The sequence below is a fragment of the Gallus gallus genome, chromosome 3 (genome assembly GCF_016699485.2).
Source record: "Gallus gallus isolate bGalGal1 chromosome 3, bGalGal1.mat.broiler.GRCg7b, whole genome shotgun sequence".
Classification (NCBI taxonomy): domain Eukaryota; kingdom Metazoa; phylum Chordata; class Aves; order Galliformes; family Phasianidae; genus Gallus; species Gallus gallus.
Window position 1 is genome coordinate 23,614,393 of NC_052534.1, and position 23,445 is coordinate 23,637,837.

The 23,445-nt window shown below is 43.1% G+C and overlaps 2 protein-coding genes across 5 annotated transcripts in view; one reads left to right on the plus strand and one right to left on the minus strand.

The window, feature by feature from the left end:
* Positions 1-14,489: 14,489 nt before the first annotated feature.
* On the minus strand, positions 14,490-17,196 carry LOC107052935 (translation initiation factor IF-2-like). 2 transcript variants are annotated; one of them, XR_006939015.1, is made up of 2 exons: positions 17,160-17,196; positions 14,490-15,086 (listed from the first exon to the last, which is right to left on the minus strand). XR_006939015.1 is itself a non-coding variant. In XM_025149030.3 (2 exons), the coding sequence occupies exons 1-2, from the start codon at positions 16,795-16,797 to the stop codon at positions 15,075-15,077; spliced, it is 537 nt and encodes a 178-aa protein (XP_025004798.2). In that variant the 5' UTR covers positions 16,798-17,196; the 3' UTR covers positions 14,490-15,074. The 2 variants fall into 2 exon arrangements, 1 of the variants encoding a protein (XP_025004798.2); XM_025149030.3 differs by having other exon boundaries at positions 16,273-17,196.
* MTA3 (metastasis associated 1 family member 3) overlaps positions 15,855-23,445 on the plus strand; it is a 116,252-nt gene continuing 108,661 nt past the window's right edge. For 2 of the 3 annotated variants that reach the window (XM_040697577.2, XM_015283840.4), the window contains exons 1-3: positions 16,225-16,282; positions 18,130-18,197; positions 19,386-19,479. In XM_040697577.2, the coding sequence (XP_040553511.1) occupies positions 16,255-16,282; positions 18,130-18,197; positions 19,386-19,479 (190 nt within the window). In that variant the 5' untranslated portion in view covers positions 16,225-16,254. Of the gene's footprint in view, positions 16,030-16,224; positions 16,283-18,129; positions 18,198-19,385; positions 19,480-23,445 lie in introns of those variants that run through there. The other variant, XM_015283839.4, reaches the window with a different exon arrangement.

The window sequence follows — 23,445 nt, forward strand, 5'->3', positions numbered from 1 at the left end:
CTCGCGGGTGCGGCCGCGGGGCCGGGAGCTCCGCTCCGCACCGCTCCGGTGGCGGTGCCGGGCGGGCGGGAGGGAGGCGGGGTGGGAGGGGAGGGGACGCGCCTCCCCCGCGCCGCGCGGAGCCCCAGCCCTCGCCTCGGCCCCGCGAGCGTCCGCCCAAGCGCAGGAGAAGTTTGGGGCGTTCTACCCCAAAAAAGCTGAGAGTTGGGATTCGAGCGCTGCTCGCACACCGCGGACGGAGGCTGCCCGGCTCCGTCGCTGGGCTCCTTCAGCCCTTCTCTCCTGCACAGCTGGAGGAGGCGGCGGCGGCGCTCCTCTTTCTCTCTTCTCTCTCTCTTGCTGCGCGGACGCCGCGAGTAGTTCGAAGTGTCAATCAGCGCCTTCAGCCCTCGTGCCCGCGCTCCTGTTCCAGCACGGCAACATCACCCCGCCAGCAGCTGGCTGCTCCCCAGCGCTCCGGGCTCACGGGTTCGCATCGCCCTCGGGGACTCCCCGCCCGCCACCCTCTCGCTGTCCGTTCGTTTCCCCGTCGCCCTACCACAGCTCTCCCGGCCGCGCCTCTCCCAGCCCGGCTCAGCCCGTGGTGAGGATGCGGGAGCACCCCCGGGTCCGAACGGCGCTCAGCGTTCCCGTTCTGTGTCTCTCGGTACATGTGTTTGTCTTTACGGTTGTTGTTGCCGCCGCCACGTTACTTTCACAGCCGAGGTTTGCGCACGTGTGAAAAGAAATGGACGGCCGAGCGGTTCTGTAGCGACAGCTGTGATTGAAAGGAGGAGGCGATGAAGCCGGCCGTGCCCCAGCGCCCCGCCCGACCCCGCTCGGCCGCTAGAGGTCCCCGCGCGTCGCTGTTCTGCCCGAGAGCGCCGGGAGGAGCGGGGAACCACCCCACGCCGGCTGGGAAGGTGAGCGCGTCAGCTCCACATCGACGTCGTTCTGCTCTCTTTTGGGCATTCTGGCGGCTTTTGTTTTTCACACAGCTGGAAAAGTGTCCGTTTCCAGCAACCGCCGCTGGTTCGCGTGCTTTGTCTGCTCGTTAGTTTTATAAGCAGCAAAAGCTCTTCTAAATCTCTGCGCTGCTTCTTTTTTTGACATGTATGGTTCTGCCCTTCGTTCTTTCAGAAACAATTATTGGAATATTTGGTTAAAGAAAAGAAAAAAAAAAAGAGAGAACAGCAGAGTCTGTCCAGAGCTGTGTCAGCAATAAGGCTCTATCCAGGTGCCTCCAGCGTCACGCTGTGCTGTGCCTCCTGCTCTGTACATCTCACCACCCTCTACTTTGCTGTGAGTTTGCAGAGGAGGAGAGCAGAGCAGGCAGAGCTCTGTGTGGCAGCACAGGAGTGCACCTTCAGGAGCTCACTCTGAGGCAGACGGAGCTCCGTGCACCGTGAGGCCCCATGGCAGAGCAGGTAACGTGCTGGGAGTGCTGCAGTCACATCGTAGCTTGAAAGTGACCCAGCGGGTGAGGCAATACAGGTTTCTATGTGAGTTTTTCCATTTTTTCCAAGTATGGTGATTTTCTCCTTTAGATCAACTCTGGTAAGCAAAACTAACCTGATGACAGCAATGTTGGTTGCCATTTTCTTCCCTCTCTGCGGTCAGGCATGTTGCACTTCAGTTATTCTAGTTGCTGCCTTTCAATAGTGATTTGTTGTAGCTATCTGGTGTCGGCAGCTGTAAGCCACGCGTTCCCTCACCATGAGGAGCAATTTGCCAGGAACAAACACTCAGATTTCAGCTGTGATTTCCCAGAAGGTGTTCTGATTCATGGCCCTTTGTGGCTGGTCGCACTGCTGTAGATGTGGAATAGCAGCTTTATTGGTCAACTCACGGAATTTCGAATGTTTTCATGGGAATTGCCCAGGAGTTACAGTGTCAGGTCAGTGTGGGTCTTATTTCCCAGGAAGTTTCAGCGAGCAGAAAAACCTTTTGTTGTTGCATTTCGTGAGTGAAGGAACTTGAAGGATAGGATGGAGGTCCTGAAAGAGACAGGACGCTTAAAGAGACTGAGCGTGCCCGTAAACACATATAAGCACAAAATGTAAGTGCAAATATAAGCAGAAGAAGACACTTTTAAAGGCCGTGGTTGGAGAGCTGAAAGTGGATCTCTGGTGGGACTGAGCTGGCTGCAAACCTGAAGCGCAGTGAAGCCCTCTCCCAGGGAGCGGTTGAGTTCAGCTCTCCAGGTGGTTGGGGGCTCTTTTCTCTGCATGGTTCTTGTTTTAAAATGCTCTGCAAATACACACTGGCTGTTGTTTCAAAGCAACTGCTCTTTTCCTGGTGTTACAGTTGTATCGTTTGCTGCCCAAGAGGAACTTCACAATTAATAGTCATTATGTAAAAATAGCTTTTTGTGTATCAACATTTGTTTTCACGGCTTGCATTGTGCTATTGCCTCCTAAGGGCATTTAATGAACTTGAAATATTTGCTGCCGTTTCCAAATCTTTCTGGCTTCGTGCTGAGCCCATTGCTCTGTGTTTTGAGTGCAGCGCTGTGTTTCCTCTTAAAAACAGAGGTCCTTTACTTCAGTCTTTTATTGTGAGTGAGTCGGCGTGTTTTGCTGGCAGGCTTCTCTCATAACTCTGGGTCACACTGTGCTCCAGTCAAGGGAGCTACTGAGTGCTGTTGGTGCAGGCAGCGTTGGCTTCTGGTGTCTTCCCTCAGAATCCTTGGTTGTTTTATGACTGCAGCACCAGGAGCTCCAGCTGTGGAGCAGGATCCCCTTAACGATGGATTTGTACCTACAGAACTAATGATTTTCCAGCTTAGGTAGCATGCAGCATGTAATGTGTAAAATTAGGAGAGGAAAACTCTTTTTCAGTATTAAAGGGACTGCTTTGACAATATTTATCTTAATTACTTGAAGAGGCAATAAAGAAAGAATAGAACAAATGCTTCATAAGGTTCGGTGTGCACAGATGGACTGTGGTTTGCAGTTATCTTTAGTTTAGATCTTGGGGGAAAACAATCTCTGCTAGAACCATTTATTTCATCTGGCTTCTCTGAACCAGAGTCCCACTGCTTCAGCGTGGTTTGTGGGCTACCTGGAAAACCTATGAGGAGAGAGCCTATTGCCATGTAGAACTGCGAAGCAGAGTCCAATGACAGATGCAGTTGGGATTGTCAGTGGCACCTGACATGAGAGCACCAGTTCCCTTGTCACTGAGGCACTTATAAAAATCTGAATAATTTTGAATATGAATGTTTCTAAAAGTGGCTGAATGACATTTAGGAGAGAGCTGGGTACTCACATATATATACATGTGCACAGAATACAATCTGTGGTTGACATTTAGAATTAGACTAACTTATTGCATGAAACATGCTAACAAATTGGGAAATTTGGCCGTGAATAAATGAATTTTATATCGGGGGCTCAGTGTGGGTCAGACTGAGCTTTTGTGGTGTGAGGGACAACTGTATTCCCTGTTGTCTTTCACCTCTATGTTGAGATAAAATTCGGCAAAGATTCTTGAACGTGATGCTGGGCTAGTGATTGAAGGTCATTATATTTCAGTGATCAGAGGATCATTGATCAGAGATGGCTGCTGGCTGGGCTCAGCCGACTTGTTACAGAGAACCATAGGCAGGAAGACACCAAGCACCGACAGGAGGACATTGCCTGCCAGAGGAGGGTGATTAGAAGGAGACTCGCTAATGGCGAATTCAAAGGCATGAGCATATTTTCACAGGAGAGAAGAACACAGGAATACATTTTACCACTGAGAACCTTTGCAAAATGCTTACCAAGAGGAAGGGAAACTCTGCAGTGATGGAGAGAAATTCTGGGACGTAGGGAAGCTGTGTTCAGGGGGAATCTATAGTTCGCTCTGAGAAGAGGAAGAAAACTGGGCCCGATGAGTGCATCTAAGTTTTATTTTGTTGGTATCTTACATTTTTTGCATTAGCTAACATAAAAGGTTACTGGGATTCTGAATTCCAGGGCTGGAGAGGGTGCAGAGAGTTTCTGCAGGGCCAGAGAGGCGGCACAGGATCCCTATCTGCTCATTCATTGGTGGGTGATGAGCACCGAGGGCTAATGAGGAGAGACTCAACCAGAGCGAGTTAGTGCCCCGTAAGTAGAGTCCTACCAGATTTGTGAAAAAATATTCCAAGGAGAGGTTTCTGAAAATACTGGGTAACATGTTTCGTTCCTCAGTGAGAAATAGTGTAATTTTCCATTTCAGGTATTTAAGCTCATAGGGGAAGGAGATGGGACTTAGAACCCCTGCTACTGTTACACTTGAGGACACAAAATGGAATCACTTCAACAATTCGTGTGCAGATTTTTATTTGGAAGAAGAACAGTTCATCTTTTTGTCTAATCCTACACGCTCTTCCAAAAATTCCAGAAAGCCTTTTTGTTGACTACAATTTATAAAAATTGTCATGTTTGCATGCAGTGAAAAATGTTTGTGTAGCTATTTTAAACCTAAAGAAGATGCTCGTGTTCCTAACGTACTGACACTGGAGTCAAATACGTATCCAGTTCAAGTTCATAAAACAGCAGTGTCTTTTGTTCTGTTCATAAAGAGATCTGTTTGCTTCTTAGTGAGGAGACCTGACCTCCTTATAAAAATCCTCCTTTCCTGAGGCTGTGGCAGCGCTGGAGGATTCGGTATGTTCATATCCTTTCTCAGGACATTGGCAGACCTGATTCTGCAGTGCACTGAAGTGTTAAATCCTTTGCATTGTAAGAGCCTCAGGAACAACTGGAGCATAGCTCCATTACAGCCACAGGGAAGCCAATAAAGCTTCTCCAGCCTGAGTTTGCCCATAGGATGTTGAATGGAAGTTTGTCTCTCATTGCTGTGCTGATAGAAGCCAAAGATCCCTCAGTATTTTCTGCAACTCATCTGACTTACCTTTAATGTGTTGGACAGTACTCTGCGTCTGGCAAGGAGGCTGTGTTATCCCCAGATGCTTGTAAGCAATTGTGCACAGTCCTCCCCCTGTGCTGACATAATCTTTCTCAACATCCAAGCAAATTACACGGATGTTCCCTGAGTTCACTGCTGCACCCCAGGCATGAGTTAACATCTGCTTCTAGGAGCACTAACTTTTCACTCCATATATCAAATGATTCCTTCTTCAGTCATGCCCTGGGAGTGATCATCCCAACATCTCCATTGTACAGCTAGGAATGTTCCTTGCAGCCAGAATGAATCTCAGTTTTCTTCTCCGTTCATAGAATCATGGAGTCATTAAGGTTTAAAAGGACCTCTAAGATCATCTAGCCCAGCCATCAACCCATCACCTCACCACAGGTGCTACATCTACCCTTTTGTGGTGGTAGGCCATTCTTCATGACTTCTGTCAAGAGTGACTTCAGGATATAGCAACAGGCGTTGTGGATCAGGTATGAATACTTGCAGCAAAATCCATCAGGACTATAAAGTAGATTGTTAACTCTCTCTGTCTAAAAAGTGATCGGAACAGCTGAGAAGCTTTTGAGATTAAACCAACCACATGAGAAAATATTTTCTTTTCTTTTTGCACCTCAGAAATATTCATCTGTGTACAATCTGTATGCAATGCTCTCCTCCAGATTAAGTTACCATAGCTTCATTCTGTGCAATTAGTGATTTCATGTATTTTTAAGTACATTTTTGCCTCTTTCAACACTCTTCTGTTTCTCTATTGGCAACTGTCGACCCACCTACATGCAGGCAGGCCTGTCCCTGTGCTTTAGGTTCATTGAGGTCACACTTCTTAGAAAGTTGTAACACGTTCATTAATCCTTTTCCTGCTAATGACAGAAAAGGAAGATGGACTCCCTGCTCTCCCCTTGGGGAGTGAGGAGTGGGATTAAGAGAAGAAGGTAGACAGATATTTCTCTACAATGCATGCCAAGCCCATAATGAAATTGCAGCTGGAGGACACACGTTCCTTCACCACCATGGGGTGTGTGCTCTCAGAAGTGGTTGTGTCACGCAAACCCCAAGTGTGTCACTCATGCTGCTGCAGTGGCCAGTGCCACTCTGACTCTTCTGCCAGTGTCCCTGCAGCACGGAGAGCTGCAGCATTTGTGGCCCCTAATTTTCCAGCTCCTTGCTGGGACAAACTCTAACAGCTGAGGTTGGAGGGGCTTGCACCCCAACTTTGCCATCAGTTTAGGGCTGACTCCAGCCTGAATGTGGAGCCTAAACAAAATTTCATAGTCTTGATAGCAAAACAAATCTTGCCTGGCTTAGAAATAATGGCTAAGAAGCAGATCGGTACTGCAGTCTGCAGAGCTATGCAAATTTACTCTGATAAAGATCTTTGGTAAACGTTCAGTACAATTCAGCTTTTGTGTGTTAGGTGCCAGGCAGGTTTATGGGCCTTTCAATTGCAAGAGCTGGAATGAAACAAAGGGCTTGCTTCAGATTCTAAATGAGGCCTACCTTTGGTAGCCATGAGTTTGTGGTGGTTTTTTTGGAGGGATAGCGGGGAGTAGGGCAGAGGGTGGAAGGGTCTATTGCACAAACAGGACGGAACGTATCAGCATTCACAAAAATGTAATAGGAAGAAATTTCTACGTGTCCTTTGGAAAAGCTCAACACCATGTAATGAGACATTCTGTGCAGTGTTGCACTTCAGTGAATACAATATTGCCCTGGTTCTGAAAGGTGGGAAATTGCAGGAACAAGTTTCTGTGGCAGATCTCTCTGCCTGGGAACTGCAGCATTCCCATGGTGTGATTCAGAAGCTGGAGGAGCTTCTTTCTTTTGGGGGATTTGGGCTTCTTTTAATTATTATTATTATTTGCCGTGGCCTCATGCTCGAGGTTGCAACGCGTGACCTTAAGATCATTTTTCTTCCTTAATTTTCTGAAGAACATTGTGGTCGGATCATCAGTATGTTGGGGTTTTTTTTCCTCATCAGGCTTAAATGCGACTCCTATTTCTTCTCTCTTTTTTAGAAATGTCATCTGTTTAAGCATTTGTGCTGCCAAACAGACCTCGCACTGGGAACGTACATCTCACGTTTGCAGTGCCTTGTTTGTTTGAGTTCTTTCCTCTTGTTATACCTTTAGTTTTGAGATCCGTTTAATTCAGTAATTCACATTGCTGTGTTTTTGTTTTTAATTTGTCTAGTAAAAATTATTCCTTCTCCCAAAGAGAAAAAGAATGGGGAAGGAAAATGTTTTATTTTTCATTTGTTTGCTTTAAAGAAAGAGGTACAAAAACAGGGAGCCTTTTTGTGGCTGTCCTACCCAAGAAGCGATGAGTTCTTCCTCTTCCTCTTTTGTGCCTCTGTGTAACGGGAGGAGTTCCCTGCTCAGCCTGCAGAGCACTGAGGGGCTGCAGTTTCCCATTTAGACAGAGATGCGGTGCCTTCAGGGCTGTGCCTGGGGAGAGCTCCCTCCAACCAAAGACGCATACAGTTGCCATGGCTGGGTCCCAGCAGGACCAAGCGATGTGCCGCAGCCTGGTGCTCTGTCTCATTATTTCCACAGATTAATTGTTAAATATTCCTTTCAGTCTCCTTGTCTCTTGAATTCAATATTTCAATGACTTAACAGAATGTGAAAAAAATACTCAGCACTGCCAAAGATATAATCAGATTGTCTGCTTGTGCTGTTGATTTTTATTCTTTTAACAATCTCTTAGACTGAATTTACAGTGGTATGACTGAGAGTTAGTTATGACCCAGTATTTCTAAGTCTCTGTAGGCAAATAATATAATATATTTTCATCACTAGTAATGATAGTCTGTCTAGTACTCCAATATTCAATGTATTAAAGTATTTTTTTATAGCTTGTAGTAAGAAATTCCATGGAAAAGAATCTGCACTGTAAAAAGATGTGGCCATTTAGGTCAACTAACACAAGAGACAGCTATTTTGAGTAACAAAACAATTATTTCTCATAGACAAACTCCTTGGTGCAGTTGTTTGCAGACATTAGACTCTTTGGGTATTTTGTTGACAGAAAAGCAATCTTCTCTGTTTCCTACAACCAAAGAAATAATTCTATAGTGAAAGGAGAAGAGAAGAGTTCCTGGGTTTCCTTAAACTTCGCAGGACAAATTTCAGCCTAGCGCAAACTATTGCTGCCAAGTTATAAACCTTGGAATAGAGGCTGGTAATGGAAATAGCAATGGAGAAAAATTTAAAGTTATGAACGGTGACATGATGGGTTCTCTGGGCCCAGAAATTTTGCACACAGAGGGGATTGCAAGACTGATGTGTCTGAAATAGCAACACTACCCTTTGGTGTTAAGAACAGCAGACAAGGTGAATTTCAATTTAATACTCTATTCCAGAAAAATCGTGAAAAAGTCAAGTTACTTCTGTCCTCTGTGGTGGGGAAATAGTTCTGGCAGTGTGATGAGGCTTTCCCAGGGCTTTTAGGAAACAGCTCACTGCTGAACAACAAAGTGCTTGAACTGTGCACTTCCTTCAGAAATGGACTTGAATTTGTTGAGAACTGATAAAGAATCAAATACTGCTTTCAGTGCTCAACAGACAGAAAGCTGTAGGTGAATAAGGAAGCTGCTCAGCAGCACAGTTTCTCCCGTTTAAAAGTATATACATAGTTTAAGCCCCTCTTCTTTAAATTGATACTTTCACTTGCTTCTTTTTACATGTGGGTGAATGAGGAAAACTGCATATATAAAAGCCCTTTAAAAAATGACTGGTCACCTTTAAATAACGACTTCCTCTAAAAGTTTTAAGAAAAGAACCAGAAAGATATTCTGTGCTCTATGGATTTCATTAAGCTTGTTGAAGTCATGGTAAAACTTCAGGTTTAGTAGTGTGAACTCCTTGGCATTCACATACCATCCTATAGGAGGCAACACTACACACCTGCACAAACACCTTCTCCTGCTTCTCCCATCACAACAGATCATGAGGCTAGATTGAATTATTTGTTATTTTGTTTTCTAAACAGAAAAGGTTGATAGATGAACACATGACTTGTGTTCCGAGTAAGATATTCATTGAACAATCATAAATAACCTTCCCCATCACAAAATGTAGGAAAACTGACAGAAAAGAACCCCATCAGAACATGTAATCTTAAAATATTCATTAATAATGTAATATTCTGGAAGGGTTGACAGTTCTATGACTAGGAAATTAATATTGTAATTGTCCCCTCCCTCTCATGCTCCACTATTTTGAACTCTCTTCATGGAGAAGGTTGTAGGGAGCTGATGTTATGAATAGTTATTACCAGAACCTCTTCAGCAATGCAAAGGTTAAGGCCTATACTTCATGTTATGCATCTCTGGCTGACATTAATGAAAGCAGATGGCAGTCAACACCTGTTTGAACTGAGACCTACAGGGATGGGTTTGGGTGTTGACCGCTACTCAGCTACAGACCCAGCTGGGCCTCAAAGGTTTTAAGTCTTCTTTTGAGAGGATGACCAGAACTTTTGGAAGCAGATCTGGGCAACACCCATGAGTTGGCCTCTTCTGTCACAGAATATATGTGCTTCAGCACCATAAACTGTAATGATCTTCTCTCTTATGTCATTGGGCATTTTGCATACATAGATATTTGTACTTTGAACTCACTACTAGTCGTTACTCAAGTGAAATTCAGGAACTGGTTTCATTGAGAATAGTCCCAAACACTTATTGTCTAGTTCTTGCATTTGGTTTGATTTGTGCAGTGTGGGATTTGTATTTTTTTTTTTTTATCATTGCTGTTGATATGCATTCGTTTGAAAACTTTTACAGACTCCTCAGTGGAACACAGCTGTGTCAGCATAAAAGGTAGTTAGTACAGCTTATTCTTGTATTTGCAAGAATAAGAAACCAAACATGCTGTAATGCATGTGAGCTCAAGGCTCCTTTCTACAGTCTTTATTGTTTGTTTGTCTGTTTGGAACTTCTGAGTCCTTTCCCAAAGCAGCACTTGTAGGACAGATCGTGAAATGTTTTCTATTGCAGAGCCATTGGATCAGGGAATCTGGGTTATTTCAAAGAGCATTTTGCAAAAGGCACTTCTTTGGCCATGTTCTTCTTGAAAGCAAGAATTTGAGATTCCCCCTAGAAATTCTCCTCATTGCCAATTCCCTGTTTCAGAGTAGTTGGTTGGGTAGCTTTGAGGAAGACAGGAGTGGAAGCATTCAGTTTGGGCTCAGTTATCTCAGCCATATGCTGTACTTTTGCATCCCAGTGGAGCTGGTGTACCTTGCTTTTTGTTGTTGTTTATATTGAAATATAAATGATAGGAGTTATTTGTTTGTAAGCATGTAAAATGTTGCTTGGTATTCTAGGCCATACTGTAGAACATTAAAACTCAGGTATTCACAGACTGTTCATCTAGGTTATCTAGATTTTATGGATTTCTATTCCTTACAGTAACCAAGATTCAAGGTGCAAGACAGTCTAGTTGTGGAGGTTAACATGTATTTGCAGGCTCATCTGCTAAATGGTGCTGAAGATTGCAGAGCTAAACATCTTCACTCTGCCAAGGAGAAGAGTAAAACTTGATGGACTGAGCATGGGTGTGGGGTATCAGACGGTAGAATTGGTATCTGTCTTCCATACAAAGAAAAGAGACTCAACTGCAATGATCAGGAGATTTTCACTGGATGTGGATGCTTCAGAGGGTGGTCACTTGTTCACTTGTACTTACTTTGTGCCTATTTGAAACAAATCTGGCTATTCTTGTGCCTGCTCAGCACAAGCAGATAATTTTAATTACAGAACTTGCAGGACATACAAGTTGGTATAACATCCAAAGTTACACTCCTGGTTATATTCCTATTTATGAAATATGTAAGATCTCCTGTTCCCTGGCAAGCAACAGAGAAATAGCAGGCACATTCTCACTGTAACCATTTTCTCATTCTGCCATTGTGTGCTATGGGGCACAGTGTTTTCAAACTGTTTATTTATTCTTGCCAGGCATAATACAGAGCTGATTTAAAGCAAATAAACAAAACAGCACACCAGCTTTGCACCTCAGGAGCCTCTTGTAGCCTCTCATCCTGCAATATTTCTTGTGTCACCACCTCATGCCTGGCTTGGTGACCTCGGCTGCCTCCAGCTCTCTTGCTGCCCAAAGGTATGTTTTGTGTCTTCCTGAGAAAACGCTGCATGCACTTTGCTGACTTCAGCCAGGTATGTGATCGTCACCAGCCTAAAAGCAACCACAGTCTCTTAGAGAAATCACAGTGCTGCCACAGTCCTGGGGGGCGCTGCTGCTCCTCAGCACACGCAGCGAGTGGGGATGCAGGTCATCAAGTCAGCGGCCTGTGAACCAGGCAGACAAACTGACCTCCTCTGTGGCACTACTTATTTTTAGAAATAAACATCACTTGATAACAAAGGTAAATTCACTGTGTGTGAGCGGGCACAGTTCCAGTGACCGAAGAGGAAGGTGTATGTGTATTGCACCAGAGATAAAATGTCCCTGAAATTCACCCACCCATTTCAGAACTGATGTTTCTTGTACCAACAGAGCAGCAAGCAATTGTTGGGTCACCATACTGACCTGCATAAAGCAATTATTCTGATTTTTTCCAAGCTGAAATAGGAACAGTACTGAGAATTTTAGGTCAAACCCTTCCATAATGGAAACATACAGCAGTGGTTGGAGGCATAGTGAGGCACGGAGAGACTACCTTTGATCAATACGTTGTATTTGGGTGGTACTTGCCTGTAATCACTCAGTCCCCGGACAAACTGAACTGAACAGATGCTGAGTTCCTGACTTAAATTAATTCTGCTCAGACGAATGTACTGTACTCTACTTAAATCTGTGTCATTAAGCACCTTTGACAGCATTTTAGCAGGTGTTTAGCATGAAAAATAGATCAATTGAGGGAAGGGGAGAAAGAAAGAGTAAATCCAGTGCAGCGTGTTTAATCTCTATCTGGAACAATTATGTTTAAGGCCAAAATGGCTTCATTTAGGAGTACTGCCTGTGAGAGCAACACACCAATGTGCTTCCAACTACTCTTGATTCTCAGCTGCACTTACATCAAAACTAACGCAGGTGTACAATAGCTCTCATCTTAGTCCTAATGAAGTCAGCCACTGAAACTCACAGTGACTCTAAGAGAAGCCAGATGTGCACTCGAGTCTTCTGTAAAGCTAGCAAACAAAATGGGTTACCAGACTGAATCCTAGAGCTGTAGGCTTTTTCTCCGTTAGGATGTGAGCTGCAAAATATATTGGCAGCTGCCAACTAAATCTCTAGGTGGGCAAATTTCCTTTTTTTTTTCTTTTTTTTTTCTCTATTCTTTTATCTGATTACTAAACAAGATCTTTATTCCTGAGTTTACTAGCAAAACCTGTGAGAGATAAGCCTGTTATGAGAGCAAAACCTATGAGAGTTATGCGGAGTGGAATAAATGCATTTCTTGAACATACAGTCTTTAGGAGTATATGGTCATTAATAGTAGTTTCTTACAGATTCATGACAATCCACACTTTAATATCCCTTTCTCAAACCAATGGTTGCATTCCCATTTGTGATAGAATGGTTTTCATTATAGCAAATGCAGTCAGAATGTGAAGACTGATACAAGGTCCGACTTTTTTTTTTTTTCCCCCCCACAAAATCTCCTTAATTTAATTGTATGATTTATGGGAAATAAGATTATACATTGCTTCAAAGCAGTGCCATATGGCAGCCTATACCATCTATCTACGTAACTCTGTGATGCTTAGTGGAAAACCATTACCAATATATCTGTTCAATGCCCACTCAAATAATATCTTGTTGCCAGCATAAGCACCACTTTTCTCTACACACTGATTTAATGGCATTCTTAGGACTTGGACTTAGGACTTAAGATTTGGATCGAGCTTCTAAATCTGCAGTCTACTGATAATTCAGCAATTAACTTTATTCTATAGTTTAAATCATATTTAATGAAAATAGTGACATTATATTTAGTTGTCTGTCTCTGGAGAGATGTGATTCATAGTGCTGATAAAAAAAAACAAAAACCCACATTATTTCTGATGTCAAGAGAAGATTTTATTTTGTGAGAGGGTTTGGGGTGGGCTTTTTTTTTATTCTTTGCTGATTTATAAAGAAGCTGAGATGGAAGCATCTGGAACAAAATGAACCTAGTTTATACTTCAGTTAAGGTAACCACAATTTTTGATTTTGACAATAAACAGTGAATTCTATATTCCTGTAAATTTAAAAATCTTCCCCAAACCTTCTGTACAATGGAAATTATCTAAAGCTTTTATAAATACATTCATGAATATTAATATAGGAAAATGTATTTCTTCTGTGACTAAATAAGTGATAGCAATAGGAATTATGCTTCCGCTAGAAAATCATTTATGAGATTTTGCAAGATAACCCAGTCTGCCAGACTTGAAACTGTACCAACAGGCACGTTTTTCCATGCTAGATGAAAGTGATTTTGTATATGCTACATATAATGTTTGATTCATGGAGAAGCCTGTGAACTACCCGAGTCCTCTGTGGCAATGAATTACTCCCCTTGTGAGTAGAAGCTTAGGCTGATAAGGAATGATAATAATGTAATGTTCTTTAACTCTGTATGGGTACTCACCTACAGCCTGCTTACTCATTGAAGCAAAGATGTAGCAACAAGGCAGCCACTTTCCCTCAGCACAAATGAATAAATCCTCTGCTTGATGTTTCTTCTGTCGCCAAAGCAAAACTCAGCGTTTGAGGGGCTTTGACTTAGACCTGTAAGTATGACTTAAGGATGGGAAACACTAAAGGCCTTTCCCCTTCTTTTGAGTCAACGTGAGGATGTGTCTCCATTAAAGCTCTACAAGAAGCTGAGCAATTTTCATTAAGGTACAAACAGTTCTTTACTGTTTTCGTTGATTTCAGTATGATGTTCCTACACGTAAGGTCAAAAAATACTTCAGTGTTATGAACACTTTAATCAACGTATTTTATTTTAGACCTCTGAACTGTCAGTTTAGTTTAGTAGGAAGATTAGCCTTCATCACTGGTGTGTTCTGCAAGCAAGTTTCATATGTGTTGGTTTTGTTTTGTTTGGCCACTTGTTTGCTTTCTTGCTTTTTTATTGTTGTTTCAGCTTGTTTGTTTTAGATTTATAGAAAAGATACTGGATTGGAACCTTCAAAATGAAGTTATCTGGACACAAAATAGGATGTGAGTTGTTCAAAAGCTGCATAGTTTGCAACTAAGTGAAGTTCATTTACCAGGTTGAGGTAAAAATCTTGCATGTTTTATTTTTTTCCTAAGCAATGTTGTCCTTGAAACAAGAGGGCAATCAAGTTTTCCATTATATTTAATTTAGAAAAGTGAAGATGTTTAAACAACTTTCTTTTTTCCTATTCTGGGATAGCACAGAAAATAAACTATGTTCAAGCTTTTCTGTTTGTTTCAACAGAATAATATATACTGACGATGCTGCAGTTCGGTGCCCAAGCACAGCAAGGAGTGCCTTTGCCTTCCCCAGCTTGAAGCAGCAACTCTGAGCCATGCAAAACCAGGCCACTGCACAACACTGGGTCATGCAGCCAGTGACTGTAAGAGTTGTCTTAGTGTGAAAAATCAGGCCCAGGGATTCAGTGCTAAGGTATATAAATGGCATTCTTTATTTATTTGGGCTGTTACGCATGCCTTAGTCAGGCAGCTGTAAATAAGGTTTTATCTTGCTGCTTTCAGGCTGTCGTCCTGGAGGAGCAGCTCAGGACTGTGGGAATTCCTGGGCTGTTTGTTCACTCATGATTTTGGAAAGGCAAATTCTGTAACTTCAGGAGCTGTCTTCCTCATGTTTAACCCATGCCTTCAGATCATGGGAGGGAGAGTCTGCTTCCACTGAAATCCACTCCTTGCTGGGTGAGGACATGGTGAGCTTCAGAGCGTGGGAAATTCCTCTCGTGTCGCAGCACAGGCTTCAACTGAGGGAAGGAGCTCGAAGGCATTTTGTTTAATTGATAACAACCGCGACAGGCCAACTGTTTGCTTTTACTATTCTCCTGCCTTCAACGTTTAACTTCTGTTTCACTAACCAGGCAGTAAACCCCAGGAGTGAAAATAACCCCCCACCTAACTTCTAGCCACTTTTATTTGGGTCCGTGGCGCGGTAGTGCTGTTGTGTCTGGGGGGGAACCAGCTGGATAGAGCTGCAGCCTCCCGAGGGCTTACTGTCATCTCTCACAGATGTTCCTGTCAGGAGACAAAATAGAGGATGATACCAGATCTTTCATTTCAATGCCTGAGTTTGTTGCTGTTTATTAAAGAGGACCACCTGACTGCATGTTTTGTGCACCAGGTGCACATCATTCAGCAGTGCTGCCGTCTGTTTCACTCAAAGCACTATTTCAGAAAGTTAAGTATGCAGTAAAAGAAGCCTTCATCTTATCGGCTCAGATTCATGGAAAGGGAAGAAGTGAGGAGAGATCACTTGGAACACTGGGGAACTCATTTTTTCTCCCAGGATGAACTGAAAATCTTGCTTGGTACCACTCAAGATGCATGCAGAAAAATCTGGGGTGTGAAACGCATAACAAATCCCCACCATCCCTGCAAGAGAAATGATAAAAAGCCCTTCTCCTCGAAGGGAGCAGCGTAAAATTGGCCATAAAGTATGTAGATGGTTTGTGGTGGTGCAGACTGTGTACAAACACGAGGAGGTGCCTTCCTGCAACATCAATACCGATGTTTTTCAGGCACCCCCCTCATGAGGTGATTTGCAAGCAGCTCCTTCAGCTCTTCGTTACTCTGCGGTGCTGCGGGATCTATCTTTGTCCTCTCGAGGATGCTTTCTGCTGCCCCTCGCCGAGCACAGCAGATAGCTTGAGAAGCCACAAAGCGTGCTCCTGGGTCGCATCCGCTCTTTGTAGGGAAACAAACCCTCTCCCAATCGATCATCAACAGGTGCTGCGCGCACACGTGTGCCAAACTTTCCCCCAGCTGCCGCAAGTAGCTGCCCACGGGGAGACTGAAGCCGCTCGGCTGCAGGGAACAAAGGCCCGAGCGGGGCACGAGCAGTCACGATGCGGCAAGGGCGCTCGGCCGCGGCACGCCGACCCCTCAGGAAGAAGCCCCACCTGCGGCCGCACCCCCGAGGACTCGGCTGGCTGCGGCCGAGCCGCACGCCCGACCCAGGGTCGGTGTGCGCGCTGAGGGGGGAGGCGGTAGGGGCGGTTTTTAACCCCTTCCCCGCCGGGCGGCTCCGGAAGCGGCGGCCCCTCGAGGCGCGGCGCTGCGTCCTGTGCCCGGGCGGGGAGGGCTGGCGCAGGGTGGGGGCGAGAGCGGGGCGGGGGGGCCGCGGGAGCCGCTCCCTCCTCGCCCAGCCCGGCCCGGCAGCGGGAGGAGGGCGCAGAGCGCAGACATGGCGGCCAACATGTACCGAGTGGGAGGTAGGTGGCGGCGGGGCAGCGTCCGCACGGCGACCGCGGCTCCGCGCCCCGCAGGGCTTCCGAACCTCCGGGCTGAGAAGGGGCTCCCCGGTTCCCCCCTCCTTCCTTCCGCGGCGCCGCGGCCTCGAGCGGGGCACCCGAGCTCGGCCCGGGGGGAAGCGGAGGACGCAGGTTCCTCCCCGCAGCCCCGCGCGCAGGGTGGGAGGCCGCCCCGCGCCGAGCGGCACAAGGGCAGCGCCGCCCTCCACGGGGAAGGAAGGAAAGGGGGAGCGGCGCCGCCGGCTTCTTCCCGGGCCGGGCATGGCCGCCCTTCGCGCCTCTCGCGGTGGCCGTGCGGGCTCGGGCGGCCTGGCGGGCGCTGCGCCCCCGGCCCTCTGGCACGGCCGGGCCCGGCCCTGCTGCGGCCTGGCGGGCCCGGGCGGTGTGGTGCGGGCAGGGAGCACGGGGCTGTCCGTGGGCGCTGCGCCGCGGGCTGCGCTTCGGAGCCCTCCGAGTTCCTGCGCGCCTCCCCGCATCTCCTGGAGATGAATTACGCATCCGCACGGCTAGATGGAGGGATCTGCCGGCCCGCCTGGGTCGCTGGTAGATGGCCGCTTAGCATACGGCGGGAGCGAGGAGTCGCTTGGGAGCAAAACAAACACTGGATTTCCCACCCCCAACCTGTCGAAATTGACTCTGATAACTTTTTACCCCCCTTCTCCCCCGCCGTGGAATGAACGTGGCTCTGTTCCGGTGCTGCCGCTCAGGTGTAGCACAGAAGTTCCCTTTTCACTCCCGGCTCCTGCTCCGTGCCAAGCACGATGCTAACAGGGAGCCGTGCCCTCCCACCCATCTCTTCAGTCTCTTTCTGTGTCAGTTTCAAGGTGTGCTGACATACCTACAGCTCGCCCTTCTGCACACTCCGTCATCTGGGCGTTGAGGCTGTAATCCCATCAGCCTTTACTCATCGCAGTAATCCCTACCCGAGCAGTGCTGTTGACATCTTGGTTGGGTTTGTTTCTTAGGTCATTGAGTCCCTGTTTTTTGTTTGTCTGCTTGTTTGGTTTTTGTTTTTATTTTGTTATTGTTGTAATCTTAAGGGTGAGTGATAACCAGAGATCTTACTTTTCCTTCAGTGCTGTTTGAGCTACCTGAGGCTCTGCTTGGCTTTACCTCACGTCAAAGCGTTGCAAAAGGTTTTATACGTCCTTATGGTTCCCCTCACTCCCTGTTCTTTTTAAATAAAACTTGTGAGACACATCATGCAAAAGTCAGATACTGAGCGCAGCGTGTGACTCTCATTTGATGGCTACTTTTTCATTTGACGCAAGTTTTGAGAAACCTATAGAAGGAAATGTTTTGTGTGTCAAGTTTTTTGTTTGCATGCTACTTGGGAGTAACTTTTAGGATATGGGCAAATTTCCATATAGTCTGTGAGAATACTCTAATGGTCTAGAAGAGATTTTGGCACAGAAGAAGTTCATGACTTGAGGCTCTATTACTGTTGAATGTAGCTGACGTGTTACTGAGCAGAGATGACAACAAAACCAAGTATCACAAAATGCACGTTACTCATCTGGACAACTGTGTTACTGCAGCATGTGATAATGAATGTGAGGTTACATATGTTACACGGGTAATATTTCTGTAATCTAGAAACTCACTAAGGCCTATCTTCTTAAATCTGCCTTAATGACAGAATGGTTGAGGTTGGGAAGGACCTCTGCAGGTCACCTGGAGGTCACTCTAGCTTCAGAAAAGCTTTTGCACAAAAAAAAATATTTTATTTATAAAAATATATATTTTTAGCTGTATTATTTTTGAAATAATACGATATCTTTCATTTCTTTTTTTTTTTTTCATTGCAGATTATGTTTATTTTGAAAATTCCTCCAGCAATCCGTACCTCATTAGGAGAATTGAAGAGCTGAACAAGGTACGCAAACATCCAAGGTTTCTGCTTAGTTTTCAGCAACTGTCAGTGCACTTTTCCAAAGCTGAGGGTGACTTAAACATCCCAAGAGGTTTCAGTTGGTAGAAATTTCTGAATCTTTTTTTTACTTCCTTGAGATTTGTTATGTGGTTGTTTGTATTTCAGTTATGAAAATACTGCTGTGTGATAAGTTGCAATTCCACCCTGTTATCTGAGGAGACGCCCAGTTTATCGTTCTCAGTGAACAGGAGTTCCCTGCTGTAAAAAAATGAAAAAAAATTCCCAAACCAATCATGTGGATGATTGAGGAAGTTACTAAATTTAATTCTTTTCATGGTGAGACACCGAATCCATCTGGAGTGATAGCAATAATGTAATGTGTCTGCTTCTGGATACCTATGTAAAGAGCTTGTAGGTGTCAGTGAGACTTTTCAGTGATCCAGTAACAATACACAGCTCCTGTGGATGTTTCTTACGTTGCTTTTTTTCTGGCTTTGAATGGAGGCTTGTGAATTGAAATTGACACTGTATTCTCTGTCTTTATCCTGAATGTATTTTTATATAGGGTATGGAGCTTTTTCAGTGTGTGGGAAAAGCATGAATATTTCTTAGTTCTTATACTATTGTGACTTTTAAAAATAATAAAGCAGTGTAATTTTTTTATATTATTCCATCAAGCAGTATTATTAATTACTAATAAGCTGTTATGTAAAAAGTTAATGAGCAAAATGCTTATCATGATGTAAGTAGGGATGATATATATATGTATGTATATATATATATGTATGTATATATATATTTGGCTAATTTATCTTGTAAGCTGAAGTTAATTTTAAAACACACTTGTTGATATACGCATTTCAGTCTATAACTAGATTGTATATATGTATATATTTAAGTCTTCACAAGATTCTACTGCTTTTTAGGTATTCTTATGTTAACATGATATTGGTGTTACGTCCCTTAGTAGCTGAGTAATATGTGTTACCGTATGAGTAAATAGTTATAATCAATACTGTAAATTGATGTGAAATTGATTAGCCCACATCAGGAAGCAATTCCTGCAATTCTATCTCAGTCTGGCTGTTCATGTAAGAACGGCTTAATACAGGGAAAAGATGCAAGTGGGGGACGTGCAGTCTGTTACTCAGCTGAACAGGGACACATTCTGATTTAATTTATCTTTCGTAGACTGCTAATGGAAATGTGGAAGCGAAAGTGGTGTGCTTCTATAGGAGAAGAGATATTTCCAACAGCCTCATAATGCTTGCAGATAAGCATGCTAGTAAGTAGACTGCACGGGCATTTTCTCATTCTATCACAGCCTGTTCACTCTTTGCACTTCAAATTTCTTTGGCATGAGTAATGTATATTTATATTAAGCCTTAATTAATATCCTGTTAGATTCTTATTGTTATCTGATATTGGCCCTGTTTCTAGTGGTTGTTTCTTGGGGTCTTAAACTGTACTTAAAATGAGGGGAACTCTCAATTTCAATGCTTTAAAAAAAAATCTGAAATATATAACTGTATTTCATTTTTATATCAAAAGTGCATAGTGGGTATAAGTCGTTTTAAGCTTTAGAGCATTGATGGCAATTTGATTTGACTTGGGTCAGGCATAAACACGTCTAAAAGGTCTATTGTAAAGATGAAAGTGTATTCCGAGAGAGTGCAAATCACTGCACATTGCAGAATAGCTATGATGTGCATCTGTAGGAACTAGATATTAACAAAATATCACCTCGCTGGTTTTGTTTTTTTTTTTCAGAGAAGCAGGGAAGTGATGGTAACAGGGAGCAACTCTTACTTTTGTCATAGGCTTAGCTGTCTGTGGGAGCTGCCATTTGGTCAACCACTGATACACTAGACTTCTCTGTTACATTGTAGCTAATGATATATAATATGCTGTTAAATAACAGCTCGGTTATGAATGAGTTTTCAGCATTGTGTGTGTCATAAGTCTCCTTTCTGTAGTTTATCTCAGTGCATCTCTTTAAAATCGTGATCCAATGCCATGTTTTGTGGGCAGGTAAATGATGGGGTGAAGAGTTCTTTTGATAATGATTTAGTAGGGTGATTTAAGTACTTCTGCACACGCTTTAGAATTATTGTTGACCTCCTTATGATAGTCCACCTCCAGTGTCATCACAGTCTTTTCAGTTCTTCTATGTGCAATGTATAGAAATGTAGAACTTAAAGTAAGCCTCACTAAACTTTCCCACACTTCTTTCTCTTTTCTGTGTGGGGGAAGGGAATGATGACAAAGAAAGTTATTTTACTGCAAATGTAAGTTTTGACTTTGATTTTTTTGAAACAGGAATCTTCAATTCCTTTTTTAAAGGAATCTAAAAAATAAGCAAAAGAAATGTTAGTTCTCTTGGCATCATTCAATCTGAAAAAGTGAAAGAATATTTTGTAACTCCTCTGTGAGGTATAGATTGCCATTTCGTCAGCACTTCAGCACAAAGGACTTGCTGATGGTCCTCTTTCTCTCCGGTATGCTAGCACTGCTGTGAAGTCAGTAGAAGCACCAGGGTGTGTTCTGCTGTGCTTTCCATATTAAGACTCCCTTGCTGTTTTCATGTGAGAACATAAAGATGTAATTTCTATCTGACCCGATAAGCCTCTTTAGAATGCCTCTGTGTTTTACAGGTAGTAATTCTTATAATCATTGTTCTTAGCGTTTAATTTTCTCTGTGGATGCTTTCTCAGTACATGATGCTTTCCTTCTGACCGATCTGCACAGCTAAATTGTCTTATGAGATGTTTATTTCATTGTGGAGGATTGCACATAGTGTAAAATTGCTGGACTGGATCTTCATGCAGCTCACACAGCAGATGTATTTAAATGTCAAATCAATTTAAATGTTTTGTTTCTGAAATATCAGTGTTCTGTTTAAAAAATATGATGTACATAAACAAAATATTTGGATATTTATGGACGGAATGTTTATATGACTGAACATGCTGGTGCTTCAACATTTCTACCTGGGTTTGTTTAAAAATGAGGTCTGAAAGACAGGGATTTCTGATGAAATGGAAGTTCCTGTTCAGAGACTGATTACTCCAATGTGTGTGTCCAGAGGAGTCTCAAGTATATGATTTGCTTGAACTTTTCTAATGACATTTTCTCTTACAAGTGATTGATTGTTACTTTTCCTTTCCGAATGTTGAAAACTTTCCTGACTGATGCATATTTTGAGATCTTTAGTTAGGTGAGAGGTTGGCTTTTTTGGGCAACACCGCAGCTTACAAAGGTTGCATTTTGTGATGTAGATACAGGTTCTGTCTAATAAGCTAAAATGCCTTCATAAGAAAATATTTAGGAACTTCAGTCATTTTTATTTTTTTTTAGTAACCTGAAAAAGTTTCAAACCTTTTTTAAACAATATTTGGGAAAATTGAGTGAATTAGGTCTGTGAAATGGTCACGGGTAGGGAATTCAGCATACTTCAAATCTTTAAAAAGATTTAGGAGATCTCTCTCTCTGTCTCTGTATATGTACATCTATCTAGATATATAGAACTATCTAGATCTATCTATCCATCTATCTATACGTATATATAGAAAAAATGAAGGGGAGAGTAGTTGACCTGATACTCAGGTATAGAGGAGTTCCCTTAATTTCAAATCATCTGTCACTAACATATGAGGGAGTTGCTTTTCTTCCCTTTTATTTTTAAACCTGGTGTTTCTGATGGAACTTAAGGTAGCATTTTTATTTCTTTACCAGCACTGTGTATGCCATTCTTGATCTGTAAGTAATTTCATTAGCAAACTGCAGGAACTTGAATCCAGGGGAAGGTGTTCAATGTTTTATGAGTCCTTGAAGATAGTACATTTTCCCCTTTGACTTCTGCTGACACACTGATAGAACAGTGTCTGATAAGGCCAGCTTGAAAGCCTACACAAAATATTGGCAAGATGTACTTCTTGTTCCTCAACAACCTTCTAAACAAAGAAGCTGAATTCTGTCAAGGTGCAGTGCCCAGCAGATATTAGCTGGTAACTGCTGCCATGAGGTCACAGGGAAGGGAGTCTTTCCTTCCTTATGCAACAGAATAAGGCTGGCTCTGTAGGGAGAAGAGAGCAGGCAAGAGCTATTGCAACAGATGACCAAAGTACATAAGAAATTAACTTGGAGAGATTGAACAAAAACACAGCTCATTAAAATGGGGGAAGCAAACATAAACGGGTGGTGTAACAATGTTTTCTTACCAGTGTGGGAAGTTGTAAAAGATTTGCCAAATGTAGTTTGATTTGTGAGATTTACTTGATCCTTTAGATAAAGTGGGGCTGTTATAAGCATTTTAGGGAAAGGTTTTAATAGCTGGGCTACGCTGAGCATGAATTTTGGGTTACAGTGAAGGGCTTAACTTTGGTATTTCCTTCCTTTGTATTTCCTTTTTTTTTTTTTTTTTTATTTAGGTACTGTTATCTTTTTTCCATCCTGTAACTCCATATGCTCTTTGTTGAGATCGCTTACTGTCTGTGCATCTTATAATTGCATTTTTAAAGGACTTTTTTAATGCATTCTCTCTTAGACAGTCAGGTTTCTTGTCTCATTGCTATTCAACATGGTATTTCTCCTTCAGGATTTTGTTTATGGCATAGAAATTTTTAGGAACAAAAAACCAGTGAGGCTAGTGATCAGGTGGGTTCTGTGGAACGTTTGAAATCTCTTCTCCGTTCTTGGTCTGACACTGATGTCTCATGATGATAAATCACATATTCTCTCTGCACTTTTCTTTATCTGTAAAATAGTACTCATGATAAAAGTTCTTACGTGGTCTAAACTGATAAAATAAATTAAATGTAGCTACACTTGTACAGTTTTTGTCATCAGGTTTCTGAATACATGGTTGCTGTTGCATAGTGGTAGTCTTGAGTACTCAGTTTTAGGTGGAACACATGAGAATTCTTCAATCCTCCTCAACAATTCAAGAAACACAGCTTAAAGATTTGCTTTTCAGTATTTTTATCAAGAGTAAGTAAAACTAAAATGGGAATAAGGCAATTCATATATTCAGTTCATAGAAGAAAAGTGGTATGTCTGTAGAAACCCTGGCGTTTCAGTAAAGAAACTCTTAAGTAAAGTGCCTAAAACGCTTTATGATGTTCTTTTTTTTTTTCTGACACATGTATTTGATAGAATGTAATTCAAAACTTTAATAATCCCGTATTTCTGGATTATTTTTGTCCAATTGGATGATAACAGCCAGAAAGCTGTATAGGTTTTTTTTTGTTTT